Source organism: Amyelois transitella, chromosome 2 (genome assembly GCF_032362555.1).
Source record: "Amyelois transitella isolate CPQ chromosome 2, ilAmyTran1.1, whole genome shotgun sequence".
In the NCBI taxonomy this organism is placed as follows: domain Eukaryota; kingdom Metazoa; phylum Arthropoda; class Insecta; order Lepidoptera; family Pyralidae; genus Amyelois; species Amyelois transitella.
In genome coordinates, this window is record NC_083505.1 from 8,246,545 (window position 1) to 8,265,537 (window position 18,993).

Consider the following 18,993-nt stretch of genomic DNA (forward strand, 5'->3'; position numbering starts at 1 on the left):
TTTGCTGGTTTCATATATCCATTGTCCCATAATTAAGTAAACAAACGAACGTCTAGACTTCAGACACACCGATAACCGGGAGAGATCACTCTTATAGGTGAGATATCTATATTTATCCTGCGGGTTATTTACGAATCTTGGTACGGCTTGGGTATCAATTTGCATTGATGTATGATGATGGAGCCAAAACATACAGAGACGTACCTAACAAAAAGGTATTTATCGTCAACGTGTATGAATGAGCCCCCTGGACCTTTGACTTTGACATGTAGTAGGTAAATAGATAGGTTATGAGAGGATGCCATTAAAAACACTACACATTGATGGATTTAAAATAATATAATGTTAAACCAGTCTCCAAATACTTATCTTACTTTCTAAACCAATTAAGTACATGACTTATTCACAAGTAATATTTCAAATACAAGTGCATGTTTTGCTGACACAAAGTCCATAAGAATATCCTTTGGGAAGGCAGTGTTCCTGGCAGACGATGTCTTCCGTTGGTTCTTCATCCTGGTTATCGCATGCCACTCGATGAACGACGTTTGGCGCCTCCGGGAGTTGTGTGGAAACTAAAAAATAACGCAGGTAATAAGTGTAGGTATTCTTTCTTACGTCTATAACTACTAAGATAGTTGTTTTTCACATAGGAAAGTCTAGCTCTGTCAACGATGCCAAGCAATTTTGGTTGCACATAGGTAATTTTAAATCTTTTCAAAATAAGTGTTCAGAATTACCGTTTGGTTCTAGGCACTTTAGAATAGGACCACGCTCTCTTTCCCATGGATTTCGTAAAAAGCGACTAAGGGATAGGTTAATACATTAGATTCTACTTATAACCAAAGTACGTACACGGAGAGTGTGGAGGGAAAGGTCGGAGTGGGAAGACCTAGACGAACGTATCTTGATCAAATTAAGGACGTCCTGGTAAAGGGTCAGGTCAAAAGTACCCGAAACCGCCGAGCTTGTATGAAGAGAGTTATGAATGTGGACGAAGCGAAAGAAGTATGCAGAGATCGTGGCAAGTGGAAAGAGGTAGTCTCTGCCTACCCCTCCGGGAAAGAGGCGTGATTTTATGTATGTATGTATGTATGTATGTACGTACCTACTTAATCGGCGGTGACATGGGAACGCGAAACGCATTCACTTTAATAATTCCCCATATTGTATGTGGGGAATTATTAAAGTGAATGCGCAACAACAACAATAAAACACTTGACAGTCGTAAATTAATATGAAAACCACCAGCATAATAATCGAACAATATCTGAAGGCCACTTATGAGACTGTTTAGTGCCTAAAAAGGCCTAGCCTAATAGGTCTATGAACTGCTAAGGCAAAAAATTTCTACCAAGCTCAGAGTAACTTTGAACACACCAGTTCTCCATTAAATTTTTAGTATACACATATTTAAGTGGTACGTACCAACACTAGATGATTCATAGACAGGTTCTTCCGATTTTGTATTTGGTAAAGAATTTTCATTTCCATTCACATCTTCGATTACTGCCAAGCCAACGTCTCTAGGAAAACCACTAGAATTTTGTGATAAAAACACGATTGCTAATGATAATAACAGTAATTTCATAGCCATATTGAAATCAGCGTTTCTTTGTTATGTTGGAAAATAACCACAATCAAGGTAATAGACACAAGCGAAGTCCAAAGGCCTAAGTTAGCCCGCGACGATTCACTGAGTGAACACAATACGAATTAAAAATCAAAAGGTCAAATGTGTTAACATCCTTATACACAGATTACACCTACACGTAAGTGCCATTGTTAACTGCGAAACGTCATGCTATAGCAGTGACTAATGTTTTTCCAGTTAATCCAAATTACCTACATAATTTAACCATACCATAAATTAATTAATCTAACTACCTACCATTAATTAGTAAAGGTATTCATACCTAGTTGTTGAACTACGAGTATGCTTATTATTTGAGAAATACTTATTGCCTGAACTTTTTCGTAATATAATAAGTAGATATTTAAAAAAAACCTTATATTCAAGAATCACTAGAAATTGATAAAGAAAAAGAAAGATCCTAATCCTATTCTAACAGTGTGTTGTAAAGATTATATGATTGGATTTTTAAAAACTTTTCACCTGTTTTTAGTGATTATATTAGTGATTATTATACCTATATTAAATTTTCAATGAAACAAAAGTTAAATACTACCCATAATTTATTCAAAAATGTCGTCATAGGTCAATAAGGTGCGCTTAGGATCTTTAGGTGGAGGGGCATTTCGAGGGGATGCCGCAGGAGCCCATGCCCCGGTCTGGGGTGGTCTGCGAGCAGTGCTTACACGCCAACCTTCCTCGTTGCCATCCAATGCCGTCTGAGCATGCCCAGCTATATCAGCAGAATCAAATGTTAAAAATACCCTGAAACAACAATATAAAAGATTAGTTACAATAAGTTAACAAGCCCTAGTTAACTGTTGTCTAGTGTAACTTTATTTATTTATAGTTTATTTTCAAAATAATGTATAATAGGTGGACTTATTGCCAAAGGTATTCTTTACTGGTCAATAATACATGTAATGTTCAGAATAATTGTCATGCTGTAAATTTTTAATCTAGCACATATTTTTTTCATTCTGTAGATACATAAATTGTATTTACTTTATGTAAGTTTATTATTATACATTTATATATGTATTTTATTATATTTTATTTATGTATTTGTTTATGTTTGTCTATTATTAGTTGTGTGAGTGGAGTACACGCCTGTCACCCTTTCCATCATGTCTCCTATCTCGGGTCTGCTGGAAGAGATTTCTTTTGAAATAAGCAGAACCTTTGTAATTTTGTTTCTTGTGTTTATCAGTCTCGATGTTTTCTGTGTACATAAATTAGTAAATAAATAAATAAATACAAAAAATAACATCTATTTCCCTTGAGGAGTCGAGAGAGCCAACAGTCTTGAAGACTGAAGGGCCATGTTCAGCTGTACAGCTTTATGATGGAATTGAGATTCTGTAGATAATAATAATTATATATCTTCATCATCCTCCTAGTGTTTGTCTGAGTTACATAATTCCTGAGAAGGAGCGTTATAATTGACCTTATAAGAGTAAAAAACTTACTTATCATCATCTGACTCCTGTGTATAAGTGAAAGGTTCAAAGGTCTTGAGTCGACGTCTAATAACTTCCTCAGTTATTTGGCTACCAGTAACACACAACGTAGAAGAACGAGCCCCACTTGTAGCAGCTGCGTCCCCACCAGCATTAGGCCTGAGACTTTTGTCTTCTCTAAAATTAAAATTATTTTATAATGTCAATGGAAGGAAATATTTATATATTTCTACATAAATCAATATATGTGTTATGCAGCACTTCAATATTAACTTTTAAAATGGTCATGTCTGGTCAGGAATGAGTTCTAAAAAGTAAAATTAATCAGAATGTCTGTTTAAAATAAAAACTAATGTTAATAAGTATGGTATGTGCTTAATTGAAAAATAAATTAACTTACTTCTCCCTAGCAGTGACAAAGGAATCATAAAGATACTTCACACGTGGAGCAGTTTTTTCTTCAGGTGGTGGAGGTTCTTGGGAAGCACTGAAAGGTTGATATGATGCCACCCCTCCTGCAGTACCAGCTGATCCACTGAGTTTCCTCTCCCTGCCTATAACCAGATTAAAATGACACATTAAATATTGAAAATTGATTTTCGTAATTCACAAGAGAAAAATAAAATATAAATTTACCTGCTCGAGGCCTCTTGAAAGTCGCATTTTGTGGTGGAGGTGGAGGAGTTTTTATAGCTTGTATAGCACCGCTCTTTATTAACTTGCGAGCTATCTCACGTGCGTCCCTAGCTTCCGTAGGTCTCTTAGGTAATATCGGCTTCTCAGGCTCTTGTTTTGGAGCTTTCAAAGCCTGTAAAGCTTTCTTCTTTTTCTTTAGCTTCTGATATTTGGCTTGTAACATCAATTCTTCTTCGGTAAGATTCGAAGGAAAATGTAAATAAACCATTTTATATTTACAGCCTATAAATTTATAAAAAAATCTATTGTGAATTTTAAAAAATATGTAGGTACACAAACTCACAAGCACAAAAACAAACACTCCAAAAAGAAGGCAATGCAACGAGAAATAAATAAATAATCACAGTAGGTAATTTTAATCGTTATACTAATAATAAGACATTGACTTTGACAGATTTTAATGGCAAATTGCAAAAAAAAAATAATGGTTTCCCTCTAAATTCCTTGGTCCAAAGCTACCTGCGTTTTGAAGGGAAACCAGAGATAAGAAGCTACCTACCTACTGTAATTATCACTCGCTGTCATCTGTCACTGTAAACTAATTGACATTGACTTGTATATTCTTTGTCTTGCTTTTGCTTTTGTCAAAAGAAGTCTTCATTTCAACAGTTTTGGAAATTGCAGAATCAATTTTGTAAATTTTGTTGTACTAACGAATTCTAGGTAAAATAGCATAAAGAAATATGTTTCGTGTAACTAGAAATATAATACGTACACTTTCGAATGTACAGAAAATTAATTCAAATCAGAGTAATTTACTCATAGTGATACAGAAACAGAGATCGTTATCCAATTCAGGTATTGTATTCAGCGTTCATTTCATTTGTTTAATAAATTGATTTCTTATTTCGTTCTTACACATCACTGAACCCCACACTGTAGGAAACACCTACATACATACATAAAATCACGCCTTTTTCCCGGAGGGGAGGTCTCCGATCTCTGCATACTTCCTTTGCTTTATAATTAACCCTATAATGCTTGTATTAAACATCTAACAGATCCCAGATCTGCCATGACCAGGTTATAGCTACACTTATAATAATTACACTCCTAGCTTATGCCTGCAAATGCATCAGGCTTATATCTCTATATATATTTTAATTAACTATAGACACTCCGATTTTTATTCAAATTTCTAGGATAAAAATTGATTCATTAGTTTTTTGGGTGAAAGATTAATAAACATTTCCACACATCCTTACAAACTTTTGCATTAATTATATTAGTAGAATTACTTCTATGGTTCTGTAATTGTACAATATTGCAACATCTAGTTAATTAATGAGCCCGTCTCATTAATAATGTCCAAACAGTACTGGCACTGACATATAATTGATATACACTATAGAATAGAATAGTAGATAAGAGGTTATTGTTTGTGTGCATTATAGTCTATAATTTCTTATTTCAGCTGATGAAAAATTTTCTTTGAAACATGAAGAATTTGGACGGCCTCTTTATTTTGATGCACAAGCAACAACACCAATGGTAAGCTATAAAAATATATATTTTATATCAATTGCAATGAAAAGGGATTTTTCTTGGGGCTTGCAACCTGTCACTATTTGTGTTTCAATACCATCATTAAACTATACAGTTTTTAGTATTTCAAGAAACTTCAAGGGAAATAGACGAAATAGACGTGATTATATTATACATACATATGCAAAGGAAATTTAATAGGCACATACCTATAGGTATGATGGACTGGCATGATGTAATACATATTATAAGAAAATGTAACATTCATGGTCTAATAGAAAAGTAAATATTGTAACATCCACCTATTGATGCGTTTTGAGCAACTATGAAGCAAAGTGTAGAACAGAGTTCCCCAAAATTTTTTGTGTCTTAGACCCCTTGCCATGTTGTTCTGTGTTGGGTAGACCCCCCACTTACCTGATATTGATTTCCTGTATCCTACAACTTACAATCTTATAAACATGTATAATATTTTTTTTACTTAATGGGTACTTTTATAAATATAAATAATTATATTTTGATGTTATAAGATAGTATGATGTAAGTAAATAGGTGCTATCAGTACATGTGTTGAGATCTACTATCATGGACACTCATTCTCATTTCATGGATCTCCAAATTTTTTTCCCTGATGTATACCCCTTGCAGGTTGTCATAGACCCATAGGGGTCGGTATAGAGCACTTTGGGAATCACTGGTGTAGAATTTCAAACAAAAATGGCTCTAGTTTTTTTTAGTAAGAATGACATTTTTGAACTTCCATACAAATTAAACACACTCCATTTTTAATGGCTTTGATAAAAAAGGGTTCTTGTATCAAATTCTAGTATGTAAATATAGAATTTTGTCTGTGATTGTTTCGCTGAACCGATTTTGATACGGTTTTCAGGAAAGTGTTTGTTACACTTATTTAGAAACTTAACCAACTTCAAAAAAAGAGGTGTTATATTAGTTTTTTAATAATATGTAAAAAAAATATAATAAAACACATTGAATTAGTGTTAAAAAAATTTGATTACTCATTATTCTATTTTAGGATCCAAGAGTCCTTGATGCTATGCTCCCCTACCTGGTCAGTTATCATGGTAATCCCCATTCTCGAACCCACGCCTACGGTTGGGAAAGTGAAGCAGCAGTAGAAAAGGCACGAGAACAAGTTGCTCACCTGATTGGGGCAGACCCTAAAGAGATCATATTTACTTCAGGGGCCACTGAATCCAACAACATATCTGTGAAAGGTGTTGCACGATTCTATGCACCAAGGAAGAAACATGTTGTTACTACTCAAATTGTAAGTAAAAAGTACAAAGTGCAGTTTTTAAGTTAATGTAAATCTGGATCTTTAATTTACCAGACATGAACTCTTGTTGTTGCTTGTTTCCAGTTGCATCCTATGCATTCTATTACTGGGGACTGATATTTGACAAAATTATCTTAGGACTTAATATATGCTTACTTTTTTTCAGGAACATAAATGTGTTTTAGACTCATGTCGTGCCTTAGAAGGGGAAGGTTTCAAAATTACATACTTGCCTGTTCGCAGCAATGGAATAATTGACCTCAAGGAATTAGAAAATGCACTTACACCTGAAACAAGTCTGGTGTCAATAATGACTGTAAATAATGAAATAGGTATGTAATAAAACAGTATTTCAGTTAAAGGACATTATTTTAATTAAACTATTTGGCAAATACCCAAAACTGAAAAAAAAATATTATTCGTAATCCCCATAGCTCATCCACTAAAATATTTTTGTTTATTTTAGTATTTTCAGATTTAATTTAAATTTTCAAACCTTTTCTAGGTGTGCAACAACCAATAGCTGAGATTGGAGCAATATGTAAAAGCAAAAAGATATTCTTTCACACAGATGCAGCACAAGCAGTTGGGAAAATGCCTTTAGATGTTAATAAAATGAACATTGATTTAATGTCAATTTCTGGACACAAATTGTATGGCCCAAAAGGTGTCGGCGCCTTATTTATTAGGCGTCGACCCAGGGTACGAGTGGAACCCATACAAAGTGGTGGAGGGCAGGAGAGAGGCATGAGAAGTGGCACTGTTCCCACACCTCTGGTTGTTGGATTAGGTATGCTTCTATTTGAAAACAAAAAAGAATTGAGCATTTCATTTCATCATATCGACTTCGACATTCGATTGTTTAAAATTAAAACAAGTGAATTTTTGCTGTTACACCAATGTATGAATTTAACTTTTTCTAAAACATAACAGGTGCTGCATGCGAACTGGCAGAGCGTGAAATGGCATACGATCATGCTTGGATGAAGAAATTAGCGCAAAGATTTTTAGATAAAATAAACTCAAAACTAACACATGTTATTCGAAATGGAGACCCAAAAGAATCATATCCAGGCTGTATAAATCTGTCATTTGCATTTGTTGAAGGTGGGTGAACAATCTGTAACTAATTAAAGATGTTTTAGATTATACATTCGTAATATCACGCCACTCCTTGCACTGCACACTTCATTTGTTTTATCTAATTATTTTTATTTCAACTAAGATAAGGGTATGTTGGTCCCAACATTAATGTATGGAAGGGAAAGTTGGGTGTAGCAAAAAAAGCACGAAAGCAGAATAAATGCGTTGGAAATGAGACTATTAAGGGAGTATGATCGGTGTGAAAATGAGTGACCGGATAATGAATAGCGTGATAAGGGAATGTGATGTGAAAGAAGATGTAGCAACAGGTATAGAAAAGGGTATGTTAAGATGGTTTGGTCATGTGGAGAAGATGAATGAAAGCAGGTTGACTAAGATACAAGGAGATTGTGGAGACAAATCTTGATCAAATTAAGGATGTCCTGGCAAAGGATCAGATCAAGGCTACCCAAAACCACCGAGCTTGCATGAAGAGAGTAATGAATGTGGATGAAGCGAAAGAAGTATACAGAGATAAATATTATAGAAACAAATGAAGATTTTAATGATTTATTGAAACATTTTAATTTATAGGTGAATCTTTGTTAATGGCATTGAAAGACGTGGCATTATCTAGTGGGTCTGCCTGTACTTCAGCATCACTGGAACCTTCTTATGTATTGCGAGCGATTGGAACTGACGAGGACTTGGCGCACAGCTCTATCAGGTAGTTTTAGTTTTTCAGTGTCAACTCCCATTTCAGGAGTTTAGAAATTTAACAGGGAAATAATTCTGGAACGTCATCATTTGTGAAGGTGTACACCATCCAGTATTACTGTTGTTATTGAGCCTATTATATACTTAAAATTGTTATGTTAGAGTAAAACACAAATTGGAAGCAATAAGTGATTGAATAATGTATTTTTACCTGACTACCACAGAGGGTAATGTGTTTGGAATGTTTTTGGTTATAGATTTGGTTTGGGCCGATTCACAACAGTGGAAGAAGTAGACTACACAGCTGAAAAAACAATCAGACATGTGGAGAGGCTTCGTGAAATGAGTCCCCTGTGGGAGATGGTACAAGAAGGTGTAGATATCAAAACAATACAATGGTCTCAGCATTAATATTTTATTATTAAATATATTTAATTCAAAACATCAAAGAAGCTTCAAAAATTCCAGCTTATGCTTAAAGAGATCTGGTGAGAATATTAATGTATTATTAACTTATACAAATAGGGTTTTTATTATTTTGTTGTCCTTTAAATCTTTGGACATTTGAAAGACACCTTTGACTTCATTGTGATAAAATTTGTCATGTTGACTCTAAGGAAACATTGATGTTGAACAAATTATGTGATAAAAATGTCTAGCAGTCTGTTTATATGTCATAATCATTTTAAAATATGGAACAATAAAGTTAATTGTAACTAATTACCATAATATTTTGTTGTGAATAGATATTATTTTTTGTTAATAATAAAGGCTGCATCAATGTAAACCTGAATTTTATTATGCAGAGGAACCTTATTATTACTTTATTATCCAGTTTACATAATAATATTTGTTGGGAGTGCTATCAATCACCAATAAATAATATATTTGGTTTAGCCAAAATTAAAAATAATACACTCATTATTGTACTTGTTAGCTTGTGCCTAACACATTAGTATGAAACTTAACAGTTATACATTGTAAAACTTTAGGCTATGTACAGTCTCCAAAACATTGGTAGGTATATTTTAAGATTACCTTTGCTAATTTCTATAGATATAAATTGATATTTTATAAATTTCAAAAGGCCTTACTGAAACAAATTTTAAACAGGAGATTATATCTGAGCATATATTTATCTACATTCAAGCTAACAGTAAATTTTTCATCTGGGTTCACAAAGAGAATGTCAGTACCATATTCACTAACTAAGCCCTTACTGACTTGCCCAGTATTATGATTAACATGATATACAGCAAACAGTACATCAGTCCCCATAAGTTAGAATTCTTGATTATTCAAGAATTCTAATGTAAGCAATTAATTGTATGCTGTTGGTATATTGTACTGTTCATAGCACAAGAACACACACTTCTACAAACACAAATATAGTAAAGCTAGAAGAAATCCAAATTGAAATTTGTTGACTCAACAGCCACATGAAGGCTCTTCAGGAGGTTCAGGATTGGTTATCTTAAAACTGTTATGATCCAGAGTTTGAAGTTCTATCCTTGACCTGTTTGTCTCTACCAGCTGCTGTGCAATGTCAAAGAACATTTCTTCCACTCCTTTGCCAGTCTTACATGATGTCTTGTATGTAGTACTGATCAGGTTATGGCACTGCTCACTAAAACAATAATTGTCAAGTACATACATACATATGGTCACGTCTATATCCCTTGCGGAGTAGACACAGCCACCAGTCTTGAAAAGACTGAATGGCCACGTTCAGCTATTTGGCTTAATGATGAATTGAGATTCAAATAGTTTACAGGTTGCTAGCCCATTGCCTAAAAAAGAATCCTAAGTTTGTGAATGTATCCTTTAGTCGCCGTTTACGACAACCATGGGAAAGAGATGGAGTGGTCCTATTTATTTTTGTATTGGTGCCAGGAACCACACAACACTTGTCAAGTAATTTGTATTATTGCCTTATGAATGTATGTACATAAGCATGCCTTACAAGAATAACAAACAAAATACAAGCCTACATGCAATAGCTTCATGAAGAGAATTACATTATGAAATCAACACAATAGTTTGCCAAAATATTCAGTTGGTACATTAGATTATTATAAAAAACTATGTAATTTGAAAGCAATAAAAATACCAGAAGGTTTCAATATCAGCATCAGTGACTTGTGGAGATGATCCTTCCAAATCAGACTTGTTTCCACATAAGAATATTTTAGCATTCTCTGCATAGGTAACAATATCCAACAGGTGTTGACTTAAAATGTGGAATGAAGAGGCATTGTCTAGTGAGAACACCAATATTGCTGCCTCAGCGAATTTGTAGTAACTTGATGTAACTGAGGCTATTCTTTCCATGCCCCCAGTGTCCCACAACTGCAACTGAAGCAACAGAATTTCGGGTAAGGAACTAGTAATAATAAAGTAGGTATAACTCATTAATAGTTATGTGATGATGTGAAAGCTAATTAATAACCTTGACATCCTTTTCCCCAACTTTATATAGTTTCTCAAAATGGTCTAAACCCAATGTCGATCTTCGATCTGAGTTTGGGAGAAAAGTATTATTGATGAAGCGCCTAAATAAAGAACTTTTCCCTACTCCGTATTCGCCACATAATATAACTTTTAACACAGGGGTTTTCACAACAGCCATTGCTTAATAAATCGTTAACTGCAACCGATCCATATATTCTCGTGATGTTGGTTTTTGCGTGGGAATAGCTTATTAATGAATATCAATAGATAGTCGCTATAAGAGAGTAGGGTACATAAATTGTCGCGCTCGAACAAAAACAATATGAAGTTGAGATTACAAGTAGATTACAGGGATCATCCATCATCACAAAATCATCACAACATAACAAAAAAATTATTTTAATTTTATTTGACACTTCACATTGACTTGCTTGACACCTCAAACTGGTGTTGCCGCTCGATTCCGCTCGATATTCTACTATTGATCGATATATAGTTGAGTAAGGGCTCGTGCAGCGTGCGGTCGACTAGCGACCAATGACTTCAATTCAAAGGTACGGTATGGTGTGGTGCGAACGAATTCGGCGGCACGCTGGACGAGCCCAAAAGCATTAGTGTTAACAAAATAGTATTTTTTGGTTTACAAAACATATCTTAGGGTGACTATATCCACATATACATAATTAACAAAAAGAAAAGATTTGCATTTTTGTACCAAATAAATTCAAAAACTACTGAACCAATTTCAAAAACTATTTTATCATCTGAAATCTACAGTGTCAAAAAGTGCTATAGGCATTATGTATGTTTTGAAATAAATTAGATTTTAGACAGGCTAATTTATATGAAGAAATCCGGGGAAAAAACGCTTCCGAAAACTGTTCTTGCTCTGCTGGCCACACGGTTAATTAGGATCTGTATCTATATGCCTAAATGTCACAAAAAAAGTTTGGATTTTCGGATTTTATAACAAATAAACTCAAACACTACTGAACCGATTTCAAATATTTCACCATTAGAAAGCTACAATAGCCGAAAGTTTATTCTTCTCTTTGAGAAATCAATGTCATGTATGTCATTGTCAAGACTCAAATAATCAGATAGCTTTCAGTTCATCTCATCGTAGCTTGTTCTTGTTTTGTTTGCCTGGTTGTGATTTTTTACGGTTCTTACCGAATTACGAATACCATATATATAATATATAATTCAAAGCCTTTTTTGTGTAACAATATTTATATCAGGAAACAAGTGTTAACAGATCTACTATGGATCTTCAAACATCTCACTTAGCCGCAGCTTTGATGTCGGGTTCCACGTATAATTCAATATCAGAAACTGCACCTGCGCCTGTGGAAACTGAAGATAATAAAACAGATAAATCTAATGAAACTCGCAAAGAGCCTTCTGACGAAGATAAAGAAGAGATGGCAAGCGGGGAGGAATACAGTGATGAGGTAATTAGTGTCCTCACTATTAAAAGATTTTTAACTGTACTGAAGTAGTCTAAAAAAAATTCAATTCCATTATAAATGTTTAGTAAATAGCTTAAGACAGAATGTATGTGGTTGGTTAGTTACAATGAATTTACACTATTGTTTGGCTTTTTCTTTACTATTCTGTAAAGAAAGAAAGAAAGAAAGAAAAATCTTTATTTGGCGCAAGATGTAACATAACATTTTCATTCATAAACAGAGATAAAAATAAAAAAAAAAATACATGATGCGACCAAAAGGGTTTCCACTCAGCATATGCATGTGTATGATGAGGTTACACAATGCGCTGATTTTCAGTGGAACCTAGTACGGAGGCTTTGCCATTCAATATGAAGGATACATATTAAAAATATGAACACAAAATAACAAGAAGACAGCAGTGCTAGGGAGTTAATATATGTTGAGTATGAGCGTGAGTGTAACTATGTTCTTATTGTTGAAGCAAAGTAGACAAAAGGTAGGCAGGAAGGACAAAAGGTAGGTAGAAGGAAACTACAGAAAAATGCAAAGGTTATGTAAAGGTTTGCTGTTATGTGTTGGATTGAGATTGTAGTAAGTGACTTTTCAGTTTATCTTTGAAGTGTGATACCGTAGTGCAGTTACGCACAGGTGGCGGAAGATTGTTCCAACACTTCGTAGCAGCGTATCGGAGTAGTCAGCTTCCCGACTGTAGTAGAAGATGATGCTGTTCTTATATTTCGATAATATCTTAATGAAAAATTTATAAATTAAGAATATGCTAGTTATGCATACATACATACATACATATGATCACGTCTATATCCCTTGCGGGGTAGACAGAGCCAACAGTCTTGAAAAGACTGAATGGCCACATTCAGCTATTTGGCTTAATGATAGAACCGAGATTCAAATAGTGACAGGTTGCCAGCCCATCGCCTAAAAGAGGAATCCTAAGTTTATAAGCCTATCCCTTAGTCGCCTTTTACGACATCCATGGGAAAGAGATGGAGTGGTCCTATTCTTTTTTGTAATAGTGCCGGGAACCACACGGCACTACACGGCACTAGTTATGCTTAAAATTATATGATTAATGTTCATGATGGTATTAAATTTCATATATTAAATATGGTACATAATTTTTTAGTTTCACTTTTGTTTTAGGAAACTGAAGCACAGGCTGGGAGTAAATCTATGCCAGGCCGAGGAGTGACATTGCAAATGCTTTTGGAAGAAAAAATGTTAGAGCCAGGGACTGCTGCAATGACCATAGAATACCTGGTTAGTTATAACCTGCTTTAATTTTGTTTCAAATAAATTCAAAAGAATAGTGGCATGCATAACATATTCTACTTTTCTGTCCATAGCATCATGTATCTTCCACTGCAATTGCGCCACTATATAAATGATGCTCTAGTCATTTCTAGATTAGTGATTTAAAAGGATGATTGAAAGAAATTCTCTTAAACTTGGTATATTGATTGTTTGTCAAGTAGGTTAAAAAAATATATATTCAAAAGAAATAAATCATAATGATCAATCCAAGCACAATATTCTCACATTATTGGCTGGGTAATTAAATATATTTTGAATTTGAAATATTCTTTGCAAGATTGAACAAGTTTATATGACATATTTCTATGCAATATTTCACCATGAAATTAATTTATGTTGTTTTAAAATATATAATAATTTTAAAATTACAAGTATCATTGTTTAAATTTTAGGGTCAAAAGTTTGTTGGTGATTTACAATCAGATGGCAAAATAAAGTCACATGAGACAGAGACTATATTTTGCTCCCCTTCTGCATGGGCTATACATTGTAAGCGAATAATAAACCCTGATAAACGTTCTGGATGTGGTTGGGCTTCTGTGAAGTACAGGGGCAAGAAGTTGGATACCATCAAAGCAACTTATCTTCGTAAGAAGCAAATTCAGCGAGAAAATATGCACAGTGATGGTAAGATTACCTCAACACACCTGTGTGTAGTGTGTATAGTGTATGTAATAAGTGACATAGTATTTCATTTCCACTTTTCTAGAAACCACATACCAGTTTAGTATATTTTCCCATTTTATAATTCAGTTCTATTATTAAGTTATGAATAATAAAATAACCTAGGTGTTCAAAGTGGAATAAACTGGACTTCAGTCTTTCAAGACTGTTGGCTCTATCTACACCTTAAAGGATACAGACATGATTATTAATGTTTTAATGATAGATTTCTTAATGATAATGTACTGAGCAGTTTTTAAATAAATTATCAACAAAACATAAGTATAAATTTTGTGTTTATTTAATGGGGAGATGTTATGTCTCTACCCATTTCACTTGACTATGGCTTTTTCGCTCAATGTTAACTAATATCTTTTCAGAGGAAACAGAGATGGAAGTAGAGAATCCTCCTGAACCACCACCACAACGGATTGTTATGAAACATAACACTGTGCCTAACAGAATGATGCAACAGTAAGTGTGATATCTTTTTCACTTGCAGAATGATAATTATAATACAATGATAGATTTACTTATTTCAAAAAGGTACCTAACCAACTTTCTAAAAGAGGTTAAAAAACAGGAAGTTAAAAATTTCACATAAAAATGCATGCAAATGCTTAAATCTATGTTAGACTATTTTTATTTTGAGTTGTTTTTAGTAATCTTAGTATCCTATGAAGAAGTAATTGCTTGTTTATTTGCAGTGACACCAACATGCTGATAGAGGCAGTGTCATTTTCTTCAGCTGGTAAAGTGCAGCCATTCTTAGTATCTGTAAGTTCCAATGCTTGTTTAGTTCTTGACATTCATTGTCATTTGAAGAAAGAAGAAGTGTATGGATACTTAGCGGGAACCTGGGATCTTAACAGTCATAGTAAGTTGTCTTATTTTTTAAATATAAGGTAAGTTCCACAGTTTGCATGTGTTAAGTTCAAATAAATAAACATCACTTACTAAAGGCGACTACTATCATGAAATATAGCAACACATAACGCGCACAGCAATAATTCTACTACTTTGAAACCAGCATAATGATTTTAGACTATTATATGTCCAAATAAAATTCAACATTTAATTATAGATAGATGTTACTGTTAAAATTCCTAGCTTATGCATATTTTAGTATTTTTTGTTTTTTTTTTTACTCATATCAAGTTTTTTTTTAGATTTAATAATTACACATACATTCCCTTGCCTTGTGAGTAAAAATGATACCCGTCCAAGAGTATTGGTTGAGCTTGAAATACAAATGGAAATTGAAAAGCTTGGTTTGACCCTACTTGGTTGGTATCACTCACATCCAACCAATCCAGCTATGCCAAGTTTGAGGGATTGCGACAATCAACTCGAATACCAAATCAAAATGAGAGGTCCATCGGAAATATCATATGTTCCTTGTATTGGAGTCATATGCTGTAAGTATTTTTGATATATATTAATTGACTTTGGAATGTTATTTTATGTGCGTCATGTCTTGTATAATCAAGCCAATCCTGATTTAAATTATTATTAACAAATATTGGATATGTTAGGATGCTTATGTTAATAACTCTTCTTTCATTTACAGCGCCATATAATCCGGAGAGCCCAGTGCTGGAATCATCGCTTACCTATTTCTGGGTCATGCCTCCGCCGGAACAACGCCCTACAGAATACCCGAGACCTCTGTTACTACAATATAACATGATACATGACAGTCACTTGTCAAAACACGCCATGGAACAAATAAGGAAATGTATTAAATATTACATTACATATGCCGATGAAACATTTATCAATTTTAAGGATAGTTTTAAACCTGATATAACCTATCTAGATAAGCTAAAGTGTACATTAAGCGCAAAATTCCCTAGGGAACAAAGTGATGGTTTACTGTGGCATTTCATCCGTGATGAGCTAGGATGCTCTTCAGAAAATGACGACAAAATGGACTTGGACGCCCTTTTAGCAGTACCACAGCCAATACCTGTGTCCAAACCGAGCCAAACAACATCAGTGCCTAATTTCCCGTCGGTTAGTACTTTGCAGCAGATGGTCAGCCGGCCAGCGGGCGTGCCACCTATTAATGTGTCATCGGGCATCGGATCGCCTCATAAGTTCGAAACGTCGCCCCAACTTAACATCCCAGTACTGCCTACTTCTTCAAAATCTTCTAAGTCAGCTACATCAACTCTTTCGTCTGCTTATCCCAGTGGATTGGATATGCTCACAAGTATGGCTTTAGGATTGGGTTCTTCAAATCTTCCTTTGCCTTTAGGCGGTAGTGGTTTAGATAGTCTAGCTGCTGCTAACAGTATGATGTCAGGTCTCACTCCGGGTATGCCGTCTAACTTATCCGCTAGTTTGTCTAGCTCAAAATTACCTGATCCACCGTCTTATGCTGCGTCATTGCAAAATTTGACAAGTAGTATTGGAAGCTATGACAAGACATCCACTAGTACATCCACGAGTACTTCTTCAGCGACTCCAATTCCGGCAAGCATAGCTTCAAATCTAATGATGAGTTCAGCTGATATCGCAAACGCTCTCTTTTCGGCAAGCAAGTACTCCAGTGCGGGTATATTAGGCATTCCAGATCCCATGTCAAAGTCGACTTTGGCAGCAAACAATATGTTCTTGTCTCCATCTCTATTGAAAATGCAAGAATCTCTGATGAAGCCATTATCTAGTAGCAGTCCTATTTCTTCAAAGGTTGGTTTAGATCAAAATAATTTGATGAAGTCTCCTCATGATTTGCTAAAAGGTAGTAAAGATTATTTGCCGCCTGATTTCGGAAGTGTTGGAAAAGGTAAATCAGAGAGTTCTTCTTTGGACTCAATGAAACATACCGAAGTCGGCATGAGTTCTAAATCTGAAAGTATCAAATCAGACCCTATGGATATGGCATCAGATTTCAGCATGCCTTCACGGGTAGGCGGCGAATCTTTTTTGAATCAAATGCTAGAATTAACAAAAAAGACTACAATGCCAGATTATATGTCTGACTATGGACAACCTTTGAAAATGTCAAAGTCCGAAGACTTGGCGACATCCGTACCACCTTCTAGTCATTCTTATTTAAGTTCTTCCAGTATTGTGGATACAATTGCTCAAGTGGCAATGGGAAATTTCTCGAAGCATGATGAATCTTTGGACTATAGTAAGGAACAAGATTATAGCACAAATAAGAGCAGCATGAGCGAAAATGATAATTAGTTGAACTAATAATAATTATCAAATAAATATAATCTGTCCTTTTCTTTATCTCAACTAATAATTTATAACATTACAATGAATCAAGTAAAAATTATTGTAAACTTTTTTCGGGTCAGTATAAATGTTAATCTATTAAGACAACGACTGTAAGTTTTGTATTGTAGCTAGCGATCGTGGTAAGTGAGGAACAAAATTCTTTATAGCTGTACTGGTACGGATCACAGACTGAATATTATTTATTTTAATTTATAACTACCTAATTAGTAGTAGGATACAATTGTATTTTAAGCTTATTTGTGAGAACTCAGTATCTCTGAAATCAGCCACAAGATAACTAGTGTGAACTGCACGGAAATATTGAGGTTACAAATATTAAGTACCTACTTTCTTATAAATATAGTATTCCATTAATCGCTGGTGTCTTGTGGAATTAAATGTTTCATCTTGGTGAAAAAATTACTTTATTAAATTGTATTATTTCATTTATGAACACATTGAATAATACACAAAAAATAATAATAACTTTGTCTACTACTAATATAATTTCTTCGTGAGGAGATTGTACTAAATTTTAACGGATCTCATTATCATTTAATAATTGTCAAGGGTGTTTTACCTTTAAGGTATGGAGCCCTGAAATATTTTTTTTTCTATTTTTTCTATGAATATATAGATTAATTTCAGATTCTTGTATTGTAACAAGTGTTAAGTTATGCAATATGGATTCTTATTGGTAATATCATGATGGCATTTATTGTGTAATAATGGTTTTTAAGTAAAATAATAAACGTAATAAATCATTTAGATATACGTCCAGTGTTAAGTAACTAATTAAAACATGCATAATCATTTAGAATATGTTTTACAAGTTAACATAATAAATACATATTTATGCGAATTGTTATATTATTTAATCGAATCACCTTAATGATTCATGATTTCAATTTACTTTTCTTCTTCTTAAAAACTTCAACTTTTTAATTTGATCTTTTAATCTATTGCTTTTTTTAAGTTTGTCTAATTCAATGACTCTGCTTAACATAGATTGTTAGTAACGTAAATATCCTTGTTATGTTACCTAAACGAGTAATATTTTCGTAAATATTTTAACTACTCACAACACATATAATGACTACTCAATATGTACTTAACTAGAGGCCGCCCGCGACTTCGTCCGCATGGAAACCCTATCAATCCCGCGGGAACTCTGGGATAAAAAGTAGCCTATGTGTTATTCTGGGTCTTCAGCTACCTACATACCAAATTTCATGGTAATCGGTTCAGTAGTTTTTGCGTGAAATAGTAACAAACATCCATACATCCATACAAACTTTCGCCTTTATAATAGTAGTAGGATTATAATAGTAGTAGGATAATTTTATTGGTGATATTTGCATTCTCTTCATATCATAGAATCAAGGTGTATGAGTGTCTCTTACTTGCCTTTTACGTTTCGTAACCTTAGTTTATGTCACTCGTTTTAATGTAGGTAATACAGTCTTAGGTATATACTACTTTTTT

At 34.0% G+C, this 18,993-nt stretch overlaps 5 protein-coding genes across 5 annotated transcripts; 2 read left to right on the plus strand and 3 right to left on the minus strand.

Moving 5' to 3' along the window:
• Positions 1-320: 320 nt before the first annotated feature.
• On the minus strand, positions 321-1,776 carry LOC106133566 (uncharacterized). Its single transcript, XM_013333347.2, has 2 exons — positions 1,429-1,776; positions 321-575 (listed from the first exon to the last, which is right to left on the minus strand). The coding sequence occupies exons 1-2, from the start codon at positions 1,595-1,597 to the stop codon at positions 418-420; spliced, it is 327 nt and encodes a 108-aa protein (XP_013188801.2). The 5' UTR covers positions 1,598-1,776; the 3' UTR covers positions 321-417.
• Positions 1,777-2,178: 402 nt separating this feature from the next.
• LOC106133578 (negative elongation factor E) lies at positions 2,179-4,176 on the minus strand. The gene is made up of 4 exons (XM_013333359.2): positions 3,730-4,176; positions 3,494-3,647; positions 3,103-3,270; positions 2,179-2,398 (listed from the first exon to the last, which is right to left on the minus strand). The coding sequence occupies exons 1-4, from the start codon at positions 3,995-3,997 to the stop codon at positions 2,197-2,199; spliced, it is 792 nt and encodes a 263-aa protein (XP_013188813.1). The 5' UTR covers positions 3,998-4,176; the 3' UTR covers positions 2,179-2,196.
• A 178-nt stretch (positions 4,177-4,354) lies between these two features.
• Positions 4,355-9,128, plus strand: LOC106133635 (cysteine desulfurase, mitochondrial). Its single transcript, XM_013333434.2, has 8 exons — positions 4,355-4,587; positions 5,204-5,280; positions 6,311-6,565; positions 6,741-6,906; positions 7,080-7,364; positions 7,508-7,681; positions 8,252-8,384; positions 8,632-9,128. The coding sequence occupies exons 1-8, from the start codon at positions 4,473-4,475 to the stop codon at positions 8,783-8,785; spliced, it is 1,359 nt and encodes a 452-aa protein (XP_013188888.2). The 5' UTR covers positions 4,355-4,472; the 3' UTR covers positions 8,786-9,128.
• LOC106133634 (ras-related protein Rab-14) lies at positions 8,776-11,279 on the minus strand. Its single transcript, XM_060944424.1, has 3 exons — positions 10,824-11,279; positions 10,485-10,729; positions 8,776-10,001 (listed from the first exon to the last, which is right to left on the minus strand). The coding sequence occupies exons 1-3, from the start codon at positions 11,001-11,003 to the stop codon at positions 9,803-9,805; spliced, it is 624 nt and encodes a 207-aa protein (XP_060800407.1). The 5' UTR covers positions 11,004-11,279; the 3' UTR covers positions 8,776-9,802.
• Positions 11,280-11,930: 651 nt separating this feature from the next.
• On the plus strand, positions 11,931-18,374 carry LOC106133594 (MPN domain-containing protein CG4751). Its single transcript, XM_013333382.2, has 7 exons — positions 11,931-12,279; positions 13,441-13,557; positions 14,004-14,238; positions 14,655-14,748; positions 14,982-15,151; positions 15,444-15,692; positions 15,845-18,374. Exons 1-7 carry the CDS (start codon positions 12,091-12,093, stop codon positions 17,470-17,472), a joined length of 2,682 nt encoding a protein of 893 aa, XP_013188836.2. The 5' UTR covers positions 11,931-12,090; the 3' UTR covers positions 17,473-18,374.
• The last annotated feature ends 619 nt before the right edge of the window (positions 18,375-18,993 follow it).